The 24,691-nt window shown below is 39.1% G+C and overlaps 1 protein-coding gene across 3 annotated transcripts in view; it reads right to left on the bottom strand.

Moving 5' to 3' along the window:
* Window positions 1–24,691, bottom strand: part of pitpnm3 (PITPNM family member 3) — a 50,223-nt gene that overhangs the window by 15,890 nt on the left and 9,642 nt on the right. For all 3 annotated transcript variants that reach the window (XM_060887711.1, XM_060887710.1, XM_060887709.1), the window contains exons 2-8: window positions 22,594–22,689; window positions 15,619–15,723; window positions 9,390–9,460; window positions 8,855–9,075; window positions 1,534–1,723; window positions 725–847; window positions 332–516 (exon numbers count right to left, since the gene is read on the bottom strand). In XM_060887711.1, the coding sequence (XP_060743694.1) occupies window positions 332–516; window positions 725–847; window positions 1,534–1,723; window positions 8,855–9,075; window positions 9,390–9,460; window positions 15,619–15,723; window positions 22,594–22,689 (991 nt within the window). The remainder of the gene's footprint in view (window positions 1–331; window positions 517–724; window positions 848–1,533; window positions 1,724–8,854; window positions 9,076–9,389; window positions 9,461–15,618; window positions 15,724–22,593; window positions 22,690–24,691) is intronic.

Below are 24,691 nucleotides of genomic sequence, written 5' to 3' on the forward strand. Positions count from 1 at the left end.
TAGTCTACGTCATAGAGAATCTCAGGCATCTAGGGGAAATTTCAAAACAGCACAAAATGCACATTTTGCATGTTTACACAGGAACAGAGACTATAAGGCAGATGGGCTACATAATGGCAGGGTGCAGGAGACTGACACTTTCACTGAGACCATGGCCAAGTGCCAGCTACACACATATGCTCAGGCTTACCAGGCTAATTTGAGGTATGCAAATTTAAAAGCTTGTATGACATTTTAAGCATTCTTATCATGTATTATCCTAGCTGTAATGAGAATATGCCATAATATTGATACAGAAAACATAAAGAATTTTTTCGTTTGTGAAGCTTACTTGCTGAGTATTGGCTGTTGCTGTCTCTTGGAGGAGTTAATAGCACACGAGTCACTCTGTTTGCGAATGAGTCGTTTCCTCCTCACACAACTCCCATCAGGGGCTGAGATGTCAGTGTTACTTTTGCTGAGACGCTTACTGGAGCACAGACCCAAGTTGGCCTCTTCTAGAAGCCCAAGGTTATTCTGTGTTGGATGGGAACATATATTACAGCTGGGACAAAACAATCCCCATTACAAGTAGCACTTTTATCAAGTAAACCAAAAAATAATAACCAGCTGAGGTAATGGACAGATAAGAGGGGAGTGAGACAACTGTGGAGTTAATCTAAGTAAAATTTATAGTCAGGATCCAGCCTCAAGCTACAGAGAAGTTTTAGGCTGAAATACATACCCTTAGGCTATCCATACTGCTGTGTCTCCCTCTGTGACTAGGGCTGTCATGTTGTGGGCTGTTGCTGAAACAAAGTGCATCAAAACATAGCACACCACCCACACAGTCACCCAACAGACACACCTAGTGTACCACACACACACACACACACACACACACACACACACACACACACACACACACACACACAAGTCAAAACCTACAGCAAAAACAATGTGCTGTAAAACCACAGTTGGACATCTTAGTGGTGGGCACAGCTCAATAAGACTGTCAATAACCTTAATTAAAGCAAGAAAACATCTGCTGTGGCTTCTTAACTACTTATTTGTCATGCATTAACTATGCTTGGATTTCATTTGAATCTGGATAAAGCCTATGAGAAAAATCTTGTGTATCTTTTTTTTCTTGATCAGGAGGGTTGTTAGTCATGCAGTAGCCCAGTGGTTGGGTCCATTCAGATGATGCACAGTGAATATAATTGTAATAAATAAAGGACACTTCCTTTTGAAATCACTTGTGCATTGTAAATTAAGAGTCATGTACTACTACAATTACAAAGTGAGCTAAGAAACAAGGACAAATGGCAGAGAGAGGGAGAGTCCTCTCCCACTGTGAAATGACTCATCCAGTGATGACTCACACACCCCCACCAAATTCTCCCTATTACTACAGTGATGAAGGCAGCCTTTTAATGCTGCATTAAGACCAGCTCTGAACAGCTTCTCAGTACAAAAGTTCTAACCCGACTATTATAATTACATAATGAAGTCTAGTAAAACAGTTTGCTTTCTGATCCACAGTAGACCAACCTGGCCATGGAAGCCTTGTCCTTCAGGGGACTGCAGGAAGCTGTGGTAGACCTGATTGGCTTGGGCGATAACTACTGCCACAGCATCCTGGTAGTGTGGTGCAGCAATAGCGAGGAGAGGAAGTGCTGCCAGTGGAAGGTGATCCACACTGCTTGACACACAGCTCTCATCATAACTGTAGGGGTTCAGGCTGTGTCAGAAATAGAGATCAGATAACAGTCATGTAAACAAAACCAAGGTTACAAATCTTGCAAATACAACCCTGATCATGAGATGAGATGCCAGGCTAGCCTTACCAGAGATAACACTATTCTGCCTTCTTATACAAACTTAATCTGACGCGACAAAATTGAAAGAATTCCTTGCTCAAGAAGATGGAGAGATGAAGTTTGAGAGGGTGTCAGAGCCAGGGACTGGGTCTTCTCCAATTATAGACACATATGCCCTTTAAATTCAGGTCAAAAACATAGCAGTAACAGAAAGCTCAGTATATTCACTCAAGATCATGCAATATTGCAGCTTGATGTTCCTTGGATGTCTTTAACACTTTGTATGAAGCATCAGAATATGGAAGACTATGCATGCATTGTCACTCCATATAATTATTATTACATACATTTACTACCCAGTTTTAAAGCTTTGTAGCCAAATCTAGTGCTTGTAATACATGTAAACCTTAGCCACACAATTAAAACAGCTCTGCTCACATCAATGCTAGCAATGGCATGAGCAGTAAAAGTAAATGCTTATCATGACAATCACAAACTTGGCAGAAAAAAGCATCATACGTTCAGACTGTCAGTCCTAACTTGCTAGATTTTGTTCAGTTTTACTGAGGCTAAAATTTCACATGCCTTCCTTGCTGTTCCTTAAGTTAAGTTAGAGCAACATGCATGTACTGTATGATTCAAGCCCCGGTGCCTATCTGAATGTTATTTCCAAGGTCTACGTTTTAGTATTGCATTCCTATTCGGTTTTGATGTTGTATTTATTTTTAGATTCCAACTGAATACTTGGCTCAGCAATTAATAAATGCATACATTTTTCTCTCTCTTAAATGCCTGCTGCATCTGAGGTCTCTGTGCAGCTACAGTATAAGGCTCAGCGGAAGGAAGGAGTGCAGTCTCATTCAGCAGCCTTCATTTGAAGAAGGCATGCAGATGGAATGTAAGCAAAGTTACCTTTATTATGTGTATATATAAATATATATATATATATATATATATATATATATATATATATATATATATATTCATTCATTCATTCATTCATCTTCTACCGCTTATCCGAACTACCTCGGGTCACGGGGAGCCTGTGCCTATCTCAGGCGTCATTGGGCATCAAGGCAGGATACACCCTGGACGGAGTGCCAACCCATCGCAGGGCACACACACACACTCATTCACTCACGCAATCACACACTAGGGACAATTTTTCCAGAGATGCCAATCAACCTACCATGCATGTCTTTGGACCGGGGGAGTAATGTATATCATATAAATAGCTGAACAGCAGCCTTCACTCACAGTGCTCATTATTAATTTTATTTTCCAAAAAAACATCTGACAGCAAACTCCCAATTTACTCTTTGGCATCATCTCTCTATGCGAGTGGATCACAAGATTGATGCCGGACTCAAATATGGCTGGAGTCACAAAAGCAAAATCCCCAGGGATGGGATAGTCTCTCTCTGTCAGTCACAGCAACACTAGCCGATCACAGGCATCTCTAGGTGTCCTGTATGTGGAAGAGGGCACACACATGCCTGTGACACAGCATGAATAGCAGCTAAGATACATTTGGCTGGCTTCACATTTCTCAGAGAAGGCATATGTTAGCCTTTACCTACCCCAGTTGGTAGTAGTTGGATGACAGAAAAGACTTTGCTAATGGGTGGGAATTGGCAGGTGACCAAATTGGGGAGAAAAATGGGAGGAAAATTGTGTCTGGAGTGAGGCTTGATCTTTATAAAGGTACATTTTCAGCAGTGATATTATTGCAGCTGTTCATTTTAAAATCTGGGTGAGATGAATGATCAGTCACAGACTTATGATAACTCTGTAGCTGCTGGATTCCTCACATAGGAGGACAGATGGAATTTATAAAGCTCACTGACTTTCAGTAAGATAACAAGAGCTATGCAAAAAAACAGAACAATGTAAGACCTAATGAATGCCTTTAATAAAAATGTTTCTGAAACTTAACTAGCCTTGACCTATATCATGTCTTGTGTATGAGTATTGATCAAAAGACTCCTGTGTCTGTGTTGATTTTTTTATATTATCCAAGGCATTGACCTACATTGACAAACAATGCACGAAGACCATGAAAACCAGCCTTGCAAACCTAAAGTCCATGCATAGAATGTGATTTATCAAGGTTTGTTGTGCCTGAAATCTTGACTCTGCACTGAGTATGAGATGCTTCTATCCCACTTACTGTCAATTACATCATCATAATTGAGAGAGTAATTACATAATTATGGTTCTCACAACAAGGTGCAGACAGCTGATGCAGATGAAATGTACAATAAGATCATATAAAAGCACATCAAAGGATCAATTGGAATGAGCCTTGTTTGAAGCCTTGTCACAGAGAGGAAGATGTTTTTAGAAAGCATAGAAAACTGTGGAGAGTAATGAGTGGCTCATCAGTTGCTTTGGTTTTTTCATTTAAATTTTAATTGGTCTCTGTTCTAGTGCTTTTTGCCAAAGGTACTTAAAAACTGTTAAATAAACCATTTCTGTTTGGCTCTACTTTGTGCAACAATATCTCTAGTTCCTGGTCAATAAAGTTCACCTGCTTTGACCTTATAACATGCTCCGTGTTGTTTGTAACAATCAGTCGCTAACTTGTAACAATCAGAGCAGGGAATTTTAAAGGAAACTTCTTTGTTATAAAGGGAAATATAAAGCAAAAGTATATGGCCATGGAATCAACATCCGTTATGTTCAACTGTGCATACCCGCATCTGATAAATATCAGTGTTCTTACGCGGAGCACCATTTAGTCCCTAAGCCGCACTAGGTAGGGTAGGTTCTAAAATTGTGTTGTGTTGCCATTATTTATTTAAGTTATACGATTAGGTTATTGCGCAAACAGTTGCTGGTAGAGGTACTGTAAAATGCTGTCACTGTTTTGCTGTGCTTGAAGAAATATACACTACTATTTTGCTGTTGAAACAGGGAATATGCACGTGCTGGAACGTGGTATCATAATGACTCCAGCACAATATGCTGTTTTCCATATAGATGACAGTGACTTTTTTCCTAAAGGACATAATTATCCTGACTGCAGATCTGACACCTGGAAAACTGTAACTGTAGCCCTCATTAACACCATGGTCATATATTAATCAGTCCTAGAGAGATGTATTTTGTAGCCTCTGTGCTTTGAAAGACAAAATCTTCAAAGGTTTAGAAATAAAGCATGCTGAGCTCCCTACATGGACACTCTACAGGTGATATCTGTCAGCTCTCAAAATAGCCAAGCTTTAGCTGGATTTAAGCAAGACAATCAATATCACCATTTTTCAATGGCTATACCTTGTTAGAGGTTTATTAGGTTTACCTGTTCTCATGAATATCTCATAAAAGGATAACAAACCACAGAGGTGTTAAACTTTAAACTACTAAACCACTCTAGACACCAGACATGTTAGCATGTCATTCACAACAACCTTGTGTGCTAAATGGGGAAATGACAGCACATCGTGTTTTTTATCATGCCTTAATTAGCATAACCTTTTAGCAGCATGGGTAAGGCGGATATTACATGAATGACTACCACCAGAAACTGACGTCTCCCCAATTAGCAAACAAGCTGCATATGATAAGTGTTGTTCATGTTGTGCCTACATCGGAAGGATACATGTGTGCTAATAGAACACTCTTCCCTGAGGGGTTCAGTCTTCTGCTCATCACTTCTTAGGGGAAAGCCATGTGGATGCTGATTTTTGTTGTTATTTTAAAGTAAAATTTAATAAAGCTCATTGTAAGGTTGACGCTGCCACCACTTTGACATCAGGATACTGTGATAAGTTAGACATTGAATTATTTAATTTTTAAAGTTACAAAGAAAAGTTCACACCTCCAGATACATGTTTCAATTTACTCATTCGGGAAACTTATCAAAGGTTCTTTCCTAAACATTAGATGCATCAAGCACATAATCTCTTTTACATTTGATGTTCATCCACAGTGAAATCAAATGTGACTTAATTATAAAGGAAACCCGAACCTACACCTACTTCTAGTCTAAATTTGAAGTGTATTTTTATAGATAATATTGGTATTAATTATTGAACATGGTACATACAGTACATCCAGTTTAACAGCATGCATTTGCATTAGATTTTGTTCTAAAGATTACAATGACCGATTCTGCAAAATATTCATTTGCACACCTGCACATGGCCACAAAGAACCACCAGCTTAGTCGGGTTCAGATATGGTAAATATGAAGGCCAATGAAGCAAGAAAAATTATCATTTTGTCAATTGTGCGACCACTGAGTGATATATCCATGCTTAATGACATGGTACTGTAGATTGTTTGGTGGACTGGTGGCCAATCTGAATGTAAATGACTATACCAATGAAGATAAGACCTTGATTAGCAACAATGTTCGCCAATCATCCGACAGGCCTTTAAAACATTCTCTAATGAATATCAACTGTACTAATGTGTATCAGAACAGCATTTTGCACAAAATGAAAACATGACTTCTTGTTTTTAACCGTTCATCAGTTGCTGTAATCCATTAAAGTCAGTGTATTCTGAGATGACACTGAGAGTGACCCTGATCAGAATAAAGCACTTCAGTACATATGAATGAACACATGAATATATGAAACATTCATACTAATGTTTAATTCAGATGACTGCATTGACGTGACCTGTATGTTTACTTGCACAGCTATGATTCACAAGCTGTTTTTATCAACTACATCACAAACCACTGATAGTTTTCTGTACTTTGCACTGTTCTTTGTAATGACAACTTTCAAGTGGTTATGCATTAAAAGCCCCAGTATACTGCTAGAATTGCCAAGTTTAGTGCCATCTATTTTAGTACATTTAAAGTCATTAATTGTGCCAAATGTTCCTAATCACGTTTACTCTGTATGGAAGTCTATCCTGGGAACAATGGGCTCAAGGTTGTCACAGAGCAAAGATCAAGCAATAATAAATGTTTCATTACTTTCATTTTCAAAAGACAATGATTCCATACAATGCACAATGCACATGCATTGACATCTCAAAAGGCAACAAATGGAAACATGACAGGAGCAGAAAAGAAGTTCTCAGAAACTACACCACCGAATACAAAGAAGCTCTTTAAAAAAGACTGCTGAAGTTTGCACTTAGAAAGAGCGTTATTATCTTATTATACCACTTAGAAAGAGCGTTATTAGCAGAGACATGAATTAAACGCTGGCAGTAACAATAATTTTAACTATAAGTGATAATTGTTCTACCAATTAGGTATGCATTTGTATTCTTCCTATGCCTGTATAACAACAGAGCCGTCATGTCATGCACTTGAAGATTTCTGTAGATTTTCACCTTGTGCTACTAGTCTCCAGTAGCAAGATAGTTAAATAAGACATTAAATTAGAGTGTTAGTAGGAAGTTAACTACTTCGTAAACTATTAGGAATGTGGTAACATAGTGGTTAAGGTGATTGACTACTGATTGGAAGGTTATAAAATGAATCCCTTGTCCACCAAGCTGACAATGCTCAGTTGAATAAAATTAGATAAAAAGATTTTTATCAGTCTGTATTAGGGCGTCTGCCAAATGCTGTAATATTTTCTCCAAGTAGAAAGCAGTACAATATGAATGAAGAATGCTATTTAATCTCCACCTAATGAAAAATTGTGTTCATAGCTTTCTGTGAATGCAGGTTATAGCCCCAAGGTTGTACAGTATGCAGAGATTAAAACGAATTCTTTAGCAGGTATATTATCTCTGTTTTATGACTGATTAATGCTTTTGTGACCTTGTGCATTTTTTTTACTGAATATTTCTCTTAAAGACGATGAATCAACTTTAACTTTCCTTTTTCTCTTTGTAGAAATGTAAATAAAGATAAAAAAAATGGTTAGCTGTCTTATCTAAGAAATAGCAAGTACAGTAACTGTTGGACTGCAGCCAAAGTACTGTTAGTACCTCAGGAGTTTTTCACATGCCATTGCTTTGGTTGAGTGTGTCCTACTCTCTGCTGACACCACAGACATAGCAAGCCAAGTCCATCCTTTGGTTAGCAAACTCACAAAAGATCACCTCAATTCATGCATAGTTATTTCCGGCTATGTGCATTGGGAGGACCCTGAATATTACTGTTCCAACAAAGGTCTGTCACAAAAAGGACCTAAAATAAAGACATGCTGAATTAGAAGATATAGTCCTTGAGGTCAGGAGAAAATGATCAGATTTGTGAGGCTGGTAATGAAAAAGAAAATCTTCAGGAGGAAGGACAATTATATAGACAAAAAGATTGGAACAAAACGAAGGAAGTGTGGACTAAAATGATGACCTTCACTGGAACAAACAGGGTGCAAAGAAATTTGTTCTGTTCTACCACTGCCAGTTTACACCTATATGTGGACCATACTCTGATCTACACAGAGCCTTCTTACATTAACTCAGAGCTATAATAAGGATTGTTATTTTAATACTGTCCTAATTTTGTCCTGGATCACTTCCTCTTTCCTTTTCGGTCCTGTTCTATATAGGTTCCAAGACAACACTAGATCATTTCCCACAACTTTGTCATCTCTTAAACCTCAAAAAAAAAAAAACTTTGTCATTTCTTAAAAATCTCAGTTTTTCATGTATAGATTATTGTTTATGTTAATATCAAAAGTATCAAAAATTCTCTCTGTCATTTGTACGAGAAGTAGAGTAGAACTTATCATAGTAATGTTCACTGAGGTGTCTCTCATCAGTTATGTCCAATTATCTGTATGGACTGAATCACTCAGTCAAAGGAGCAACTGTAAACTTGTCCCAATCAATTTTTTTACATATTTTTTTTTACAATTTACACATTTGCATATTTTGCCAAGTAAGCATATCATGATTTTCAGAGAGAATGAGAAATTTTCCTTTATCCACCAAATGATGTCACACATATTTGTAGTATGTATAGAATCTATAATATCATTAGGTAAAAGTAAGAATGTATACAAAATACCATAAAATATTTACTCAACACAGAGAAATACTATAACACTTGAATTCTATAATTTACATAAATGCTATAATTCTTTAATACAGTATGATATCCTTATTCACAATGCTACATCAAGACTCACTTGGAAACCAGGGAAAAGGCCTCTGCACATACAGCAGGACAGGGCACCAGCTTGATTAGTATCTGGTGTGTGGCAGCTTCAATGTGTGCCTGTGCCACTTTCTCCAGCACTGAGGACAGAATGGCTACGTCTGCCTCCTTTGCCTGCAGGTCACCACTGGCTGGGTCTAGAATGTTCCCTCCATGCACCACCAACACAAGCACCTGGGTCTTGCATCTTGTCTGGGAGCAAACAGGAGAGAGAATTGACTCAGATAAACAAATAAAAGAGACAACTAGGCTGTATTTTTTTAAAAACTGTTAAAAAACAGGTTGTGGAGATATTTCAACTTTTTAAAGGATAACAGAGCTATGCACATTGATCTAAATGTACCCTATAAATACATGTGCTATGCAGGGAGAAGAGGGTTTTTTTTTGTTAACACAAAGTAAACATGATGAACTTTACAGAGACTGGAACACTGTGCATGTACTTTTATCAATAGCACATACACTATTGATATAACTGAACATTAAATAGATAATTTGAGTTTTACCTCAAGGCTTCCTAATACATCAATGCTTCTATGGTGGACACACCTAGGTTGGTCACTATGGCACAAGCTCTCTGAACAGCATACAAGAGGGAGCAGAGAAGAGAGAGGGAGAGAGAGAGAGAGAGAGAGAGAGAGAGAGAGAGAGAGAGAGAGAGAGAGAATACAGTAACCGTAACAGGTAATGTCACGTAAATTCACAGGTACAAATTTGCTCCAGTACAGTAGATCCAGTACTGTCCTCTCCTAAATAAAATGACAGAATCTGTAAATAAATTGACACAGGAAAGAACATCTCACGTGAGTTTACAGGAGGTGCAGGTTTACAGGGATAGTGTACAGGATGAGTCAGTGCAAAGTTTGGTTCTCCATCAAGTGTGTTATCAGTGTCTGTGCTGAAACCATCACAATTCAGCCTCTTGTCCTGTATCTGTTCATCTGAGAGTTCTACACTCTCTTCTTCTGCCATAAATCACTGCTCATCTCATGTTCTCAAGTGAATTCTGAATCCCAGCCTGTTCTCCAATATCTAATACAATGAAAGGTAATATTTTAACATGTTGTTCTTGATTATTAACTCAAAAAAAGTCTGCAAAGATAAAGAGGGTTCAACCTTATAACAAAAAGGGTTCAAATATCCATTTTATTTTTTAATAAAATCACAATCAAAAACACAAAAAAATTCTTAAGAGGCATAATATAGTTGCTCACACAGACTAGCGATTAGTGCAGGACAAACTGTGGCATGAGTTCAGTGTACAATTCAGTTACTCATCTAGCGTGTGCTGTCAGTGTCTCTAAGCCCAAACCATTAAAGTTCTCCTGATTGTCCTGTATTGTATCTGTTCATCTGAAATAAAAGTCTTTTATTGTCTCATAACTCACTTTGGTTGTCCAAAAACGAAAACATTCCCTTTGAGAAAAGATTTTTGAAGTACAGACTGTGCTGTTTCTTTGTTTACTACAGCAATGGGTATCTTACAGTCATAATCTTGTTTTGTTCAAGGATATGACTGCTCCCTGACCTTTCCTCCTCTTGTAAGTGATCTGAACCATCCTTGTTGGAAAGTGGGAGGAGACCCAGTGTTTGTGCTGAAGACTTTTTTTTTTCTGAGTGATTAATAAATGAGTAAAAAGAATGAAGTGCATTACAAGGAAGCAACATGAAACACAGTAGACACACTGACACTGAGCTGCCCTCTGTGACATTCATGCTTTGCAATGTTTAGAGTTTCTGGAGCAGCAGGCGCAGCTCAACTCGAGGAGGACTGATGTTGACGTAGCTCTGTGGGTCCCACTTGGATTTTGCATCCTGTCTTCGGGGTTCCAGATGGGGTATAATGACAGAGGCCAATGTCACCACACCCAGCCTGATTCTCTACCACCATCATTTCCAGAATTCACACTAACAAACACATTCAAGTTTTAAAGCTCTCCTTTCTCATCATCACCTTCATCACAGCCACTGAACACCATTGGTGACTCTAAGTTCTGAAAGTTAAACTGAATATAATTTCGACATTCATTGCTTTCCTTGAGCCCAAGTTACAGCAAGTGGACAGAATCATTTCAAGTTACTCTTTTAATAACATCATGGTTCATGTTGGCACAATGTTGTGCCATTAAAATAATCTTAATTAGTTTTCTAACTCTGATCAACAAACATAAAATGCAAGAAAATAATGCACTTCCTATTTTTAACTTTAGCATAGAGGCATACTGTAGAATCCTTCTCTGTCCTCAACAGCTCGATAAAAGATTGTGTGCCACCAAATATGTGGATCAAACTAAAAACTGGAAAACCTTCTGGGTATAGCTTACTGTTTTAAGTGAAAAGGACTTCACCCGAGTCAATATCGATCCACTAAATTACCATCAGACTTTCTGAAGAAACTATCCATATTCACAGCATGGTGCCATGAATGCTAGCTCAGCCAAAAACACATGATCTGGCCATAGTATGCATGTTGGTGCCAGGCTGGGTTGAGTATTTTATAAACCTCTGATCTGATGGAATTGTAATGCACAGTTTATACAGAATGGTGCAAAAGAAAAACAACAACCCAAAAATATTCTGTCAGGGGAATGAGAGAGGGATGAGAGAGGTCAGAAGAGAATGCCAGATTTCTTTTAGCTGACAGGATTTCTTTGATAACATGAATCACCACAGAACTCACAATAGTAACACCAAACATCTCAGAACTCAGAAAACATTGAACTTTGAGGCAGATGGGCTACAATAGCAGAAGAACAAATCAGCCAAGAAGAAGAACCCAAGGTAGACTGACCACTGTAGGCTAGTTTTATGCACCCCTTTAAGCACTGGGGCAATTACAACCCCCTCAAAGAGATTTGTACCAAGTCAAAGACAAATACTGGCTAGGGGTCAAGTGGGATTTCAGACAATAGAAACTGCCTGTGTCTGATAATATTTTGTTGTTCAGTTTAGTGGAACAAATACTGTATAACTGCTTGCAAAAAAAAAGAAAAGAAAAGAAAAGAAAAGAATAAATATATAAATAAATAAATAAATAAATAACTTGACTAATCACAGACACTGACATTCTCTCCTAAAGTATATTTTTGTATTCACAACAAAGACTAGATTTGTATTCAAAACTTCTCCTAGAAGTAAATTTTATTCAAGAGTAAAGCTAACATGACTATCTACCTCAGAGGAACAGGGATATACAAGTAAATACAAGACACATTTTATGTTCAACACAAATGGCACAATTGTTTCTCAACAATCCTATTTAGGAAATACTGTAGACTGCGTTTGATGTAAATGTGTTAATGATAATTATGTTCAAGAAAGCGAGAATACAGCTTATTTATATTTAATATATACATTAAATTTAACTTTAGTACTTTTATACAATACACATAAGTGAATTCAACTGTTTCTTTATTTGTACTGTGTGCTTATGTTTATTGAGCTTATCTGTGACTATTTTCCTTCCATTACATCACTGTCCTCTCAGGAGTGGAAAAAATGCAGCCATGCTTCTGGAGTAGTGGAAAATCATTGACCACATGATCAAGCATGCCTCCAAAATAAGACAGCCTTGCTATTGTGCTTAAACACCCTAAATTTTCTTTGTTGCATTGTAGCTTTGTCTCATATCTGCTCATCATATTCTGCAATGGGAACATTGGCAAATTAAATAAGAAAAAAAATAGTGAATTGGGATATGTGAAGAAAGCAGCTTATAATTAAAAGAAAACTGACTGAAGCTTGTATTATTACAAACACAAATAAGCAGCATGTGTGTGTGTGTGTGTGTGTGTGTGTGTGTGTGTGTGTGTGTGTGTGTGTGGCCAAAACCTTATATGACCAGAGTGGATAAAGTCTTTGATGGTGTCTGGAACCAGCTGGAGGCCATTTTACTTTCTACACAAGGCTTCTGGATTAATTAGCTTTCTGATCTTAGTTATTGATTCCAGGCATCTGCTCTAGTCTGACCCTGACCTGCTGGAAACAAAACAGGTGTTCTTTTTCTATAGTGCTTCTGAATAGGTATGTTTTCTTAATTTGAAGGTCTAGGTTGAAAGACTCCTATCCTGTTATAACATCTACGTGCAATATAACTACTTTAGTAACTTGATTACTTTATTACCAATACATTAACATAAATGACTAAACAACATGGAAGCTACAGAAAAAAAATAAATTAATTAATTAAAGGACAGATTGTCTGAACCGGACCAGTTCAGTTGAGTTAAGAGTAAAAGGAATTTCTTTTAATCCAAAGTTTACTAAGCAAGAGTGTAAAGTTGCAGTATTGAAGATGACAGTGTACACGATAGAGCACAGGGTGTGGTATTATCTATACATCAATCAAGCCATCCTTTAATTAATCTGTCAGATCATAAATGCATATATTCTCTGTCGCACAGACATCTCACAAAACATATATGCTTTCTGTTTAACCAATTAGCAGCAGCTCTGTGAAGCACTCCACTCACATCCATGAAGAAACATGTTCTCATGTCCTTAACTGTCGTTATACCTGGTGCCACACTCCAACTTTCAATAAAATGTACCAACATGGGAATATAGAACACTGTGTTTATTTAGTGAATACAAGGTTGACAATTATACCTACAGGAGCTTGTTGGACCCTTCAAGTCTACAACCTATCCCCTCCCCAAATCCCAGCTGTGAAGCATAACTGTGTGGATGTCTGCCCACTCAGTGACAAGTGCATTTACGCTTAAGGTCATTGAGCTCTTCAGTCTGACCCGTTCTACTGCCAGTTTTTGCCCTGCGGAGATTGCATGGCTGTGTGTAAATCCATACATCTGTCGGCAATTGGTGTGGCTGAAAAATGATCTGATTTCTCTTTAGAGCATCTTCATTTTCTCATCTGTGTAAAATATTTTCTCAAACATTTGACATCTGCTTTCACACAGAGCATTACAGAACAAATAGTACTGTCTAAACCTCTGAAAGCATAAAAGTCAAATAAACGGTAAATTACACAGGATAGAAATGAACTGCAAAATGAAACTCCAGAGACTGTGTAAAAGAATATACCTAAAAGCAATGAACTGCAAACCCTGAAGAACAGCTCAGAACATTTAACAGCTTGTGTCTGCTAGCACTGGAACACCCACCACTGGCATTTTAGAGCCTTTTCTGCAGCATTTCCTAATTAATGTCTGCCTTTGGCACACCAGGCTTTGACAGACTAATTAATCTATCACCCACTGAACACCTACTCCTTTACACGCTCAGTCCATTTAGAAACATGGAATCCAAGCTTGCTCTCTCTGCTTTCTTCCATTTCAACCCAGTGTGCAAGAACACAAAGACAAAAAAACAAAAATTCCACTGCATTGCATGTGGTATAATAAATATGAACTCTATTATGAATTTTTATATAGAATATTATATTTCCAAAACATTTAAATAAAATTTGGTGCTATAACACTCAGTAAAATATAGGAAACAAGGAGCCAAGTAGCAGAGAGAGACAAGCAATAAGTGGAAATTGAACCTGGTTAATTTGCTTTCAAAAATCACATCTTACTTCAATATGTAACTGAAGGACAGATATGATTACTTAAGCAAATGTACATAGGCCTCATGTTTTCCCCACCTCATATCTCAGTTATTCAATCAGAATAAGATGTGACAATGAATTTCACATTTGACGTGGATTGAAGTTAATGAGCAATCCAGTTACCAAAAACGCTCCACAGAAATGTAATGAGTAATCAGGGAAATTTTCAACTCCAAAACACCAATGACTCATTATGAATTCGTTGAGAGCAAATGCAAAATACAGTTTTTTTGTTAAGAAGTTCAGATTGCTTGTTCAAAATACAACTTCATTCTTCATCTTCACTGTTCATATTGAAATAGATCCAAATCGCTGCATTCCCTGTACATCGAGAATCTTAAATAAGGCCTGTATCAAATTTAAATAAGACCAATAAACACATTTCATTAAAAAAAAACTGTACATGGACATGCACATGTAGAAAGCCAGAGTTTAGTAGTCCTGCTGTTTCTCTTCAATAATTTGTGTGTATTTTTGATGAATGACATGATATTAATGCTGATTTTCATGACTAGAGTCCTATTCCCAGCTGAGAAGCAGTAGCACCATAGCATGGTGCTGCCACCATCATGTTTCACCACGGGTATGCTTGGTGTTTTCTGGGTGATAAGCTGTCTTGTTTTGTATGTATGATTAAAAATTTCTATTGGGCTTTGATCATAACAAATTTGCCACATTTTACTTTTAGCTAGACAGCCTAATTTTCAGTTCATTAAATTTTGCATTTTGTCCTTTCATCAGTTTTAGAGGGACATCCTTATAATGTCACTGTGGTCCGTCAAAGTGTTCTATGGTACAACTGATGTTTTGGATATTTTTTGTAGCCCTCTCACATATTAGATACTTTTTTCCTCCATAAAATATTTCTATTTGTTTTTCTGCCATTTTAGCCAATAGCCATCATATTAATATATAGTTATTTTATTTGAGCTAGCTAAATCATTAGCACTATCTAATGTGTATGTTTAAAACTTTTATATCAATAAAATAGTTCTACACCTAAAAACAAACGTGGGAAACACAAACATTCGTTCTGCACCCGTATTTGTTCTTACAGTTTTGTTCTTAGTCGTTAACGTGATATAATAATATTTCTAGCAGTGACGCTTTAGGGAGTTGTTTGAGTGACAGCAAAACTGGATACACAGTCCCTTTGCTCTTACCTTGAGTCTGGTCAATCTGGCCCAAAGTCTCAATCTGTTCTACCAGGTCATTAGAGTTCCACTGACTCATTCCCAGCAGCATAGCAGTCTTCCCTTCTAACACCTCTGTAGGAAACATCATATAGACAACAGTTTATATATGAGGATTATCAGACAAATGACATACAGTAAGACTTCTTTCTGGCTGATCCATTCTTGCATTATTGTCTTTTGCGCTGTAGTAATCTGAGAAGAGAAACAAACTGCAGACATCAAATGTAGATTAAAGTCCATTTATGTTCTCCAACTGCACTGTCAATGTGACTAATGACAAGCCACTGTTTTTGGGAGACAACAGACACAGAGCATGTCTGTGCAAGACAGGATGGAACAGTTGACAGATCAGTATGCATTGTGTGACAGCAACATGTTCAGAATTTTCTCCTCGAGTGCAGAATGTGGATGGGAGGCTGTGAAAGCCCTCTGTCAGATCTGCTTGCCTCCATCAAGCTCTGCTGCCATTGGACTTCGCCTCACACTCTCCCACATCCTGTCACTTCAATGCATTCAGTAGACTGTACAGTTTGGACATACATTCACACTAATATAAATGACAGTTGCAGCAATTCTAAAGAGCCCCAATGGCTATGATCTTATTGTCATTTAGCAAGTAATGGACCTGATCATTCTAGCTAATGAAACAGTGAGAGCTGTATGAGATTGTGAAATATAGTTGGATATACAGAAGAGAAAGAAAAGTGATCTCTTCTGTTTGAAGAATTTCTGAAATAAAAGGTAGAGAGATGAATCCCAGAAAAAAATCATGCACCTCAATGAAAGCATTAGATTGCTCCTACAAAAAAAAAGATCAGATCTTATAAAACAAACAAGATCAAAAGATCAGATCAACAAAAGAGATCAAAGTAAATTCTAAATCAGACAAAAATTAGATTTAAATTAGAAGAAAGAAAAGGAAGGAAGGAAGGAAGTAACATGGAGATTATTAGGAAGATCATTATTTTTATCTTTTGTATTTTACCTTTTTGTATTTTCAAATTGTAAGGACTGTACATAATAAGCACTTCATAGTACCCTGAATGAAAGATCTGGGAATTAATATGCTAATATGGATACACTAAATGTGCTTGTTGAAAATCCCATTTCAGATCTGGTGGTCAGTTGTGTCTTTCCAAGTTCTTAGCAATGGTTTGGGGAAGTACCAAATATGGGTGTGATGGTCAACTGTCCACAAACCTTTGGCCATGGACAGTATTTTAATCCAGCCATGGAGCTGCTTTAGACCTGGCATGGTGATACTGTAGTGCCAAAACAGAGATCCTTTAGTTCTGCAATAAAGTGACTTTATTCCCAACATAGTACTGCTTTAGTCCTTTCATGGCCAGCTCATTAATTAATGAAGCATTTTCTAACAATTCCTTAGATTAAAGCCTAATGAGATAACCAGTTTCTTAACTGGCATAGAAAATTGCATGTAGATACTGTATACAGCTATACAACATACATCTTATCCACATTTCCCTCAATAATTTTTCTTCCAAAAGCAGTTCCAGATTTTCTTGTTGTATTTACTTTGATGTAATGTCAAAATAATGCACACTGGGGTTGTAGCTTTAAAGGAGGAAGTAATGGGCCCTTTGGGAATTGTCTATAATAAGAGTGAAACTTCCAGACATTTGGAATGCTAGCTTTACTCAAATTATTTGACCAATTATTTTATATTACATTTTTTCTATTGTCTAAATCATCTTTCAATATTGCTATATTGTGCCTTTTTAAGGTGGATGTACCTTTTACTTCCCATAGTATTTAGCTGTGCTTTTGGACTGTAATAGGTAAAACACTAGAAAGGCTATGAATACATAAACAACCAATCTTTCAAGACTAGTCAGCATGGGGACCCTGAGGTGGACCAAGGAGGCCCAGGGGGTGTTTGAGGAGCTCCGCCAGCGCTTTTGCTCCGCTCCCGTGTTGCGTCATCCAGACCCCCGAAGGCCCTTTGTGGTGGAGGTGGACGCCTCCTCGACGGGGGTGGGGGCCGCTCTCTCTCAGCGATCAGGCACCCCACCACAGCTCCACCCGTGCGCTTTCTTCTCACACAAGCTCTCGGCGGCAGAGCAGAACTACGACATCGGGAACCGTGAGCTTCTGGCTATTAAGCTCGCCCTGGATGAGTGGAGGCACTGGTTGGAGGGTGCAGAGCACCCGTTTACTGTGGTCACAGACCACAAGAATCTCCAGTACCTGCGGGAGGCCCGGAGACTCAATGCCAGGCAGGCTTGCTGGGCCCTCTTCTTCACTCGGTTCCAATTTCACGTCACCTACCGAGCTGGGGCACTTAACGGAAAGGCCGACGCCCTGTCCCGGATGTTCGGGCCTGAGGAACCCAGACATCCGGACCCCATTCTTCCCCCTTCGATCGTCGTGGGACCTATTGTCTGGGACATGGACAGCGAGATCCGTGCTGCCTCCATCCAGGAGCCCGCCCCCGGAGGCTGCCCTGAGGGAAGGGTCTTTGTTCCCACATCCTGCCGTGGTGGGCTAATCCAGTCGGTGCATGAGGTACCGGGCACGGGCCACCCAGGAGAGAGGAGGACAGTCCAGCTCCTTCAGGCTCGCTACTGGTGGCCGAGGATGGCAGAAGAGGTTACCCGCTATGTCCAGGAGTGTTCCACCTGCGCCATGGCCAAGGTACCTCGCCACCTGCCCGTCGGCAAGTTGGTGCCGCTCCCCGTCCCTCGGCGCCCCTGGTCACACCTAGGGATCGACTTCTTGACCGACTTGCCACGGTCAGGGGGTAACACGTGTATCCTGGTAGCGGTGGACCGCTTCTCTAAAGCCTGCCGACTTGTGCCTCTGAAGGGGCTGCCCACGGCCCTCGAGACAGCCGAGGCCCTGTTTCATCATGTGTTCAGGAATTTCGGTCTCCCGGAGGAGATAGTTTCGGACCGTGGGCCCCAGTTCTCATCTCGGGTTTGGCGTGCCTTCTTCCAGCTCCTGGGAGTGTCAGTGAATCTGACCTCAGGTTACCACCCTCAGTCCAACGGCCAGGCGGAACGCAAGATTCAGGAGCTGAACAGGTACTTGAGGACTTACTGCAGCCAAGATCAGGGAGATTGGGCACGTTTCTTGCCCTGGGCGGAGTATGCTCAGAACTCGCTTCGCCAGGACTCCACGGGCCTCACCCCTTTCCAATGCGTGCTGGGGTTCCAGCCGCCCTTGTTCCCATGGTCGGACCAGCCCAGCGACGTGCCTTCGGTGGACGCCTGGTTCCGGGAGAGCAACCGGGTCTGGCAATCGGCGCACACCCAGTTGTGTCGGGCCCTCCGCAACACCCGCCGGCACGCTGACGCGAGACGTCTGGAGGCTCCTAGTTACCGCCCCGGGGATCGAGTGTGGCTCTCTACAAAGGACCTGAAGATGAAACTGCCGTGCCGCAAGCTCAGCCCCCGGTTCATTGGGCCATTCAGGATCTCCAGGAAGATCAGTGACATGTCCTACCGGCTGGAGCTGCCACAGAGGTACCGCATACACCCAACCTTTCACGTGTCCCTGCTGAAACCGTGTGTCTCGCCCATTTCTCGCCCTCCAGGTGGCCCCGTGACTCCAGACGGCACGGTGGTAGCCTCGAATACCTGGTGGACTGGGAAGGTTACGACGCTGAGGATCGGTCTTGGGTAGCACGGCAGGACGTGCTGGACCCGGGTCTGCTAGCAGAGTTCCATGCTGCCCACCCGCACCGCCCGGCGCCCTGGGGGAGGGGGTGGTGTCAGGGAGCTACCTGACTCTTCTCCCGTGCGTGCCCCGCCCGCACGGAGCGGCTCGCCGGCGTACTAATTACACACACCGGACTCGCGTTTCAACCTCATCAACCACCATATATAATCCCCTCTCTCACCCATAACAAATATAATGGTTGCTTTAAAAAGCTTCTTGTGAAGAAGGCAATCAAAGAAACCACATAAGAAATTATTAATGATATGGTGTAGAAATTCATGATGCAAAATATCATACAGTTATCTAAATAATTCGAAATAAAATAAAGGCAACCAAAGGTAGTCAATATTTAAAAGAAAAAAGATACCTTGAAAAGCAGTTAAAAGCTAAATTACATCCTGCTCATTTTCAAGACTTTGATAAGAGAAACATGGCTACTGAACTATAAGACAGACTGCTCAGAATAAAAAAATATTAATAACAATATTAATAACTATGATACAATATTGTATTGCTATAGAAAATTAGAAAATGCCACTTTGACAACCTAAAACCTCATGTAGAACCATACAATACAGTGTTTCAGGAAGGGTTCCAAGTACATGCTAGGGACCCTCCAATGAACCCTTAAATAACCATTAAAAATAGTATGTGTTCTGGAACTTACAGACAGCAACACTAAAACGCAACCATACAATAGTAATACAGTAAAGCTGTTATTAAGGTATTATTGACGTTTTTAAAGCACGTGCTAAAATGTGGAGCAGAAGTTATATCAAGGTTATATATTGACTTGCAAAATTCATCTCCCTCTGATGGGCATGTCATTCACTAGCTCATTTGACTACAGTAAGTGAAAATTACATTGATGACTAGTATGACTAAGTGGACTGCCGCTGCTAAAATTTAATAGTCATCACTCGCAATCTTCTTGCCACCTTCATTGCTGAATATTTTGCTACCTGTATCTGCGTCATTCGGTCATGCTATATTGTATTTTAGGACTAAAATAGTCCAAATAATGAATAGCAATGATCACTTGAGATGTGCTTATAAATATTCCTAAATACAGTAGTTGCCCGTCTCAGTAATAACATGCTTTGGTTTGGAGAGGTTTAAAAGTGCACCCTAAAGAAAATCATTATAATATATAGTAGGCATTTTAGGAATAAATTTGGTTTGAGATGTGCTATATAGACCCTCCAATAACACAAAATACCAGAATAATATAAAAACAGGCATTTATAGAGTCTGACAATATTTTATTTATTAGACAACTAAATTATGACATGACTGTTCACACTCTGTTCTGTAAACACATTCAGAGATTGTGATTAGTCCATCTGTTTGTTTAGGAAATCTGAGTGCCAGGGGATCTGCTGTCATCTGCCTATCATAGTCATAGATTTGATGATCCAATCCAAACACCTGATGCTGAACACAAACGAAAGGCTGTATTTCCCACACAATATAATCCCACCTACACTATAAAGTCATTCGACAAGCCCTTCAATCTTAAATGAATCTTAAAAGATGTCTTTCAACATAGATTTTGATTAGACTAATGATTTATAGAGAGATAAACAAGCAAGGAGTAGATAAGTGAGCAGCCACAAGAAAAATGGTTTTCAGAGATATATAAATATAAATAAATACATTTAAGGGATGCTATGTATAATTTCATGTTGGATTCATATTACACATTACAGCAAATAGACAGGTCTATTGCAAATATACTTAGGGCAACTGTGTTCATTAAAAGTTTTCAAAATAGTAGTTTGTCTAGATGTCAATAAAGGTTCTACATTGTAAAACTTTAACACAGATGTAAGTGTAAACTTTTGGCCTTAACTGTAGAACCCCCATAAGCAATTATACCATTCATACAAAATTAGTTTTGTGCAAAGTTTGTAAGGTGAAAATGACATCATTTTTAGCCACATGTATCTTCTGAGAAACGTAGTGGCCAAAACAATGAAAGCTGTGCACCTGCTGTGCATTTCCATGCATCTGCTGGCATCAGCTTTATTGGTAAATTCAGTTAATTGTTCTGGGATTTGCAGCCTTTCTGTAGTTTGATACAGCTACTAATTTACCAAGGTATGCCTAAAATTATATAAACTCCCCATATCACCACTGAGGGGTACTTTATAGTAATTCTCTACTGTGAAAATGCTGAATTATGCAATTTCCCAGCTCTACTGAGAACATGACTATCAAGCAGGTCAATACAGAGGCCGCTTCTCTGTGCCTGAAGTGTTGATAATGCAAGCATATTACTTCTACATTCTGCATTTAATGCTCTATGTTGACATAAGTCTTTTCTCATGGCTTGGGTCCAGTGGCTATTTAAAGCCACTTGGTGAACCACTTGGTGAACTGTATTATTCAGAGGGAAGTAAATAAACCTTTTGAAAATTCTTTGTCTGTGGGCAATGAATCATAGGGAAATCATATACAAACACCTACACCCCCTTGAATTAATTCTGATATAACCAGAAATTACATAATTACTAGAATGTATTCCAGAAAACCAAAGAACACCAAGGAGCTATAAAAACAAGTCTAGGACAAGGTTTTGGAAAAAAATATCAATCATGTTTTGGTGATAAAAATACCACATGAACTCCTATGAACTCCTAAGAAAAACAATGGAAAGAAAATGTCATACAGTAGGCCATCCTTCAAAATCAGTGAAATGAGGAACAGGGAATTAGTGGGAGAAGAGAGTGATGCACTGATGTGGAATGAAGTAGTATAGTAAATAAACAGCCAGTGTCATTTTGAGCTAAATAAAAAATGATTCCTGAGTCAAGATGAATATTAGCAGGAATGAACAAAAACAAAAGCAAAATATAAAGTAAAAGAATCACTGAGTAATATGCATACATATTCTATCATTACTTTGATGCTTATAGAGGAAGTCTTGAATGTCATTTATGTCATATAACCTAAGTGGTAAAATAGTATGCTTTTGTTATAAAATAGTCCTGTTGGTAAAATAGTCTTGGTTCATGCACGTCAGATCAAAAATAAAATAAAAAAATCAAGCATAGAATTATGTTTTACTTTGCTATATTTACTTTGCTAAAAAAGGTTTCAATATGTCAAATACAGAAAGGAAATCTAAAGATATGTTATTGAGTAACACCTTGAGTAACTAAAAAGAGGCTAAAGAAAAAAAAATGCAAAAAAGGCAAGAAAAAAAAACAGAGATGAAAAACTGAATTACGGACACCATTAGGGGAACATGACACTAACCTCGGGCATCAAAAAACTCATCATCAGAGCTGTCCATGGATTCTTGGGTGATGTTATGCATACACCAGTGGGACGTGCTGTGCTTGCGTAAAGTCACTACAGGGAAGAAAGAAAAATGAGAACAGAAAACAGCCTATGTAAATAACAAGGGTGTTTATTGTGGGTCAGACAGTTAATCCAGACTGAAATAGTGCATTCAACAATAACAAAAAGTATCTAATTAAAATGCAAAACTTAACTAGATTTGTAAAGTTCGTCGCGACAAACTTTGATGTTGGCTTTGATGAGGCAAGTATTCGCAAAGGCCATTGATTTTTGGAGGCGAGTCGACATTAGGGTCAGTGTTACTTTTGGAGGCAAGTGGACAGAAAGATAGGGTGACAAAACATTTGGAGGCAAGTGGAGATGAGCATGTGATGTCATCCGAATACTCCTGAGGAAGTTCCGCTCATTGGGCTGAGTGTTTTGATATATCACATGCCCATGTTGTGCAAAAATATTTATTTTCACGTGACATCACGTGACATCATCAGAATACACGTGGGGAAGTTCCCCTTATTGTTCTGATTGTTTTGATATGTCACATGTCCATGTTGTAAAAAGTTTTTTGATTTTGCATATTTTGGGGGCGGGGCTGCGGCACAACCAGAAGGCCAGTCGGTACACCAATTTAAATCTTTGTTCAGAGTATCACCCTAAAGGAGCTGGCCGAGTTTGGTGTAGATAGTTCGAAGGCTTGCCAAGTTATAAACCACCAAAGTTTATAATGGGAGTCTATGGGAAAAAAGGCCACTTTGAGACCCGATACCGGAAGTACCAATACTCAGATCGCTTAGAAAAGTAATAGCAACAAACTTCAGACCAGGTTCTACAACATATCCGAATTTGGCGCATGTGGCTCGAAAGCCCTAGGCCGCATTAAATTTGATAAATTTTTGTCTAAGCTTAAATAGGAAATCAGAATTTTGGCTTCTACAAAGCCAACATAATAACAGAGATGTACAGAATCTTATGAATTCCTTAGGCATAAAGGCATAAAATTTTTAATGGGTTCATAAATTGAGGGTCAGGGCAAAGGTCCCTGTTGTTCTGATCCACTCAAATCAATGTTAATAGCCTTTTAATTTAATGACAGAGAAAGACAATAGGGTTAATTAAAACAATAACAATGGGCTCAATTTTCATAAAGGTGTAGGTTTAATTTGCTTATGCTGGTGTTTTGTTCATTTGCTGGGTCAGAAGCCTTTCTTTTGCCATTGAACTCAGCTGCTATTTCCAATCGCAAGAAATAAAAGTGCCTACATTGGTGTGGGTGAAAAAGCACAACAGGGATTGTGACTTCCAAAATGTTTTACAGCCTGGTCTGGTCTGAAAATGAACTTCAGTGCTTAGCACCGAGACTGACTTGAGAATGTTTTCCATTGTCTAGTCTAATAGCATTTGTTTTTTTTTGTGCAACACCATGTCAAGTGGTTCTTTATATTAGAAAATAGCCAGATATTTAAAGTGACAACAAATTTATCAGCAAAGAAAGTAAAAAGGAAAAAATTGTAAATGTTTACTAGCTATAGTATCACTATTAGTCTTGTGTGATATAATGATTTAATTGTCTATACACAGTATGACACTATCATGGTAAACAATCAGACCTGCTAACCTTTATAGAAGACTAGACATGACCACATATAACTATTGATTCTAATGGCACACTTAAATACAAAAGACAATCAGATACAATTAGGAACAGGTGTGGAGACAGGGAGGAACAGACGAAGGCAGGGCAGACACATGACAACAACAACAGAAGCACATGGCCAGAAGTCCGGGCTGATCCCTGACAGTACCCCCCCCTTTGAGGCACGGCTCCCAAAGCGCCAAATCCTGACAAGGTCCAGGAGGAGGGGGGGAGGCACATGGCGAAGGCAGATGGGGGGAGCGAGGCACACAGCGAAGGCAGATGGGGGGAGCGAGGCACACGGCGAGGCACAGCCGAACAGGGGGGCCGAGCGCCGTCCATAAATAATTAATAAATAAATAAATAAATCCTCCTCCACAGAACAGAAAAATCCAAGGTGCAAAACACGGGCCTGCAACACCC

The sequence above is a fragment of the Tachysurus vachellii genome, chromosome 15, assembly GCF_030014155.1.
Source record: "Tachysurus vachellii isolate PV-2020 chromosome 15, HZAU_Pvac_v1, whole genome shotgun sequence".
Taxonomy (NCBI): Eukaryota; Metazoa; Chordata; class Actinopteri; order Siluriformes; family Bagridae; genus Tachysurus; species Tachysurus vachellii.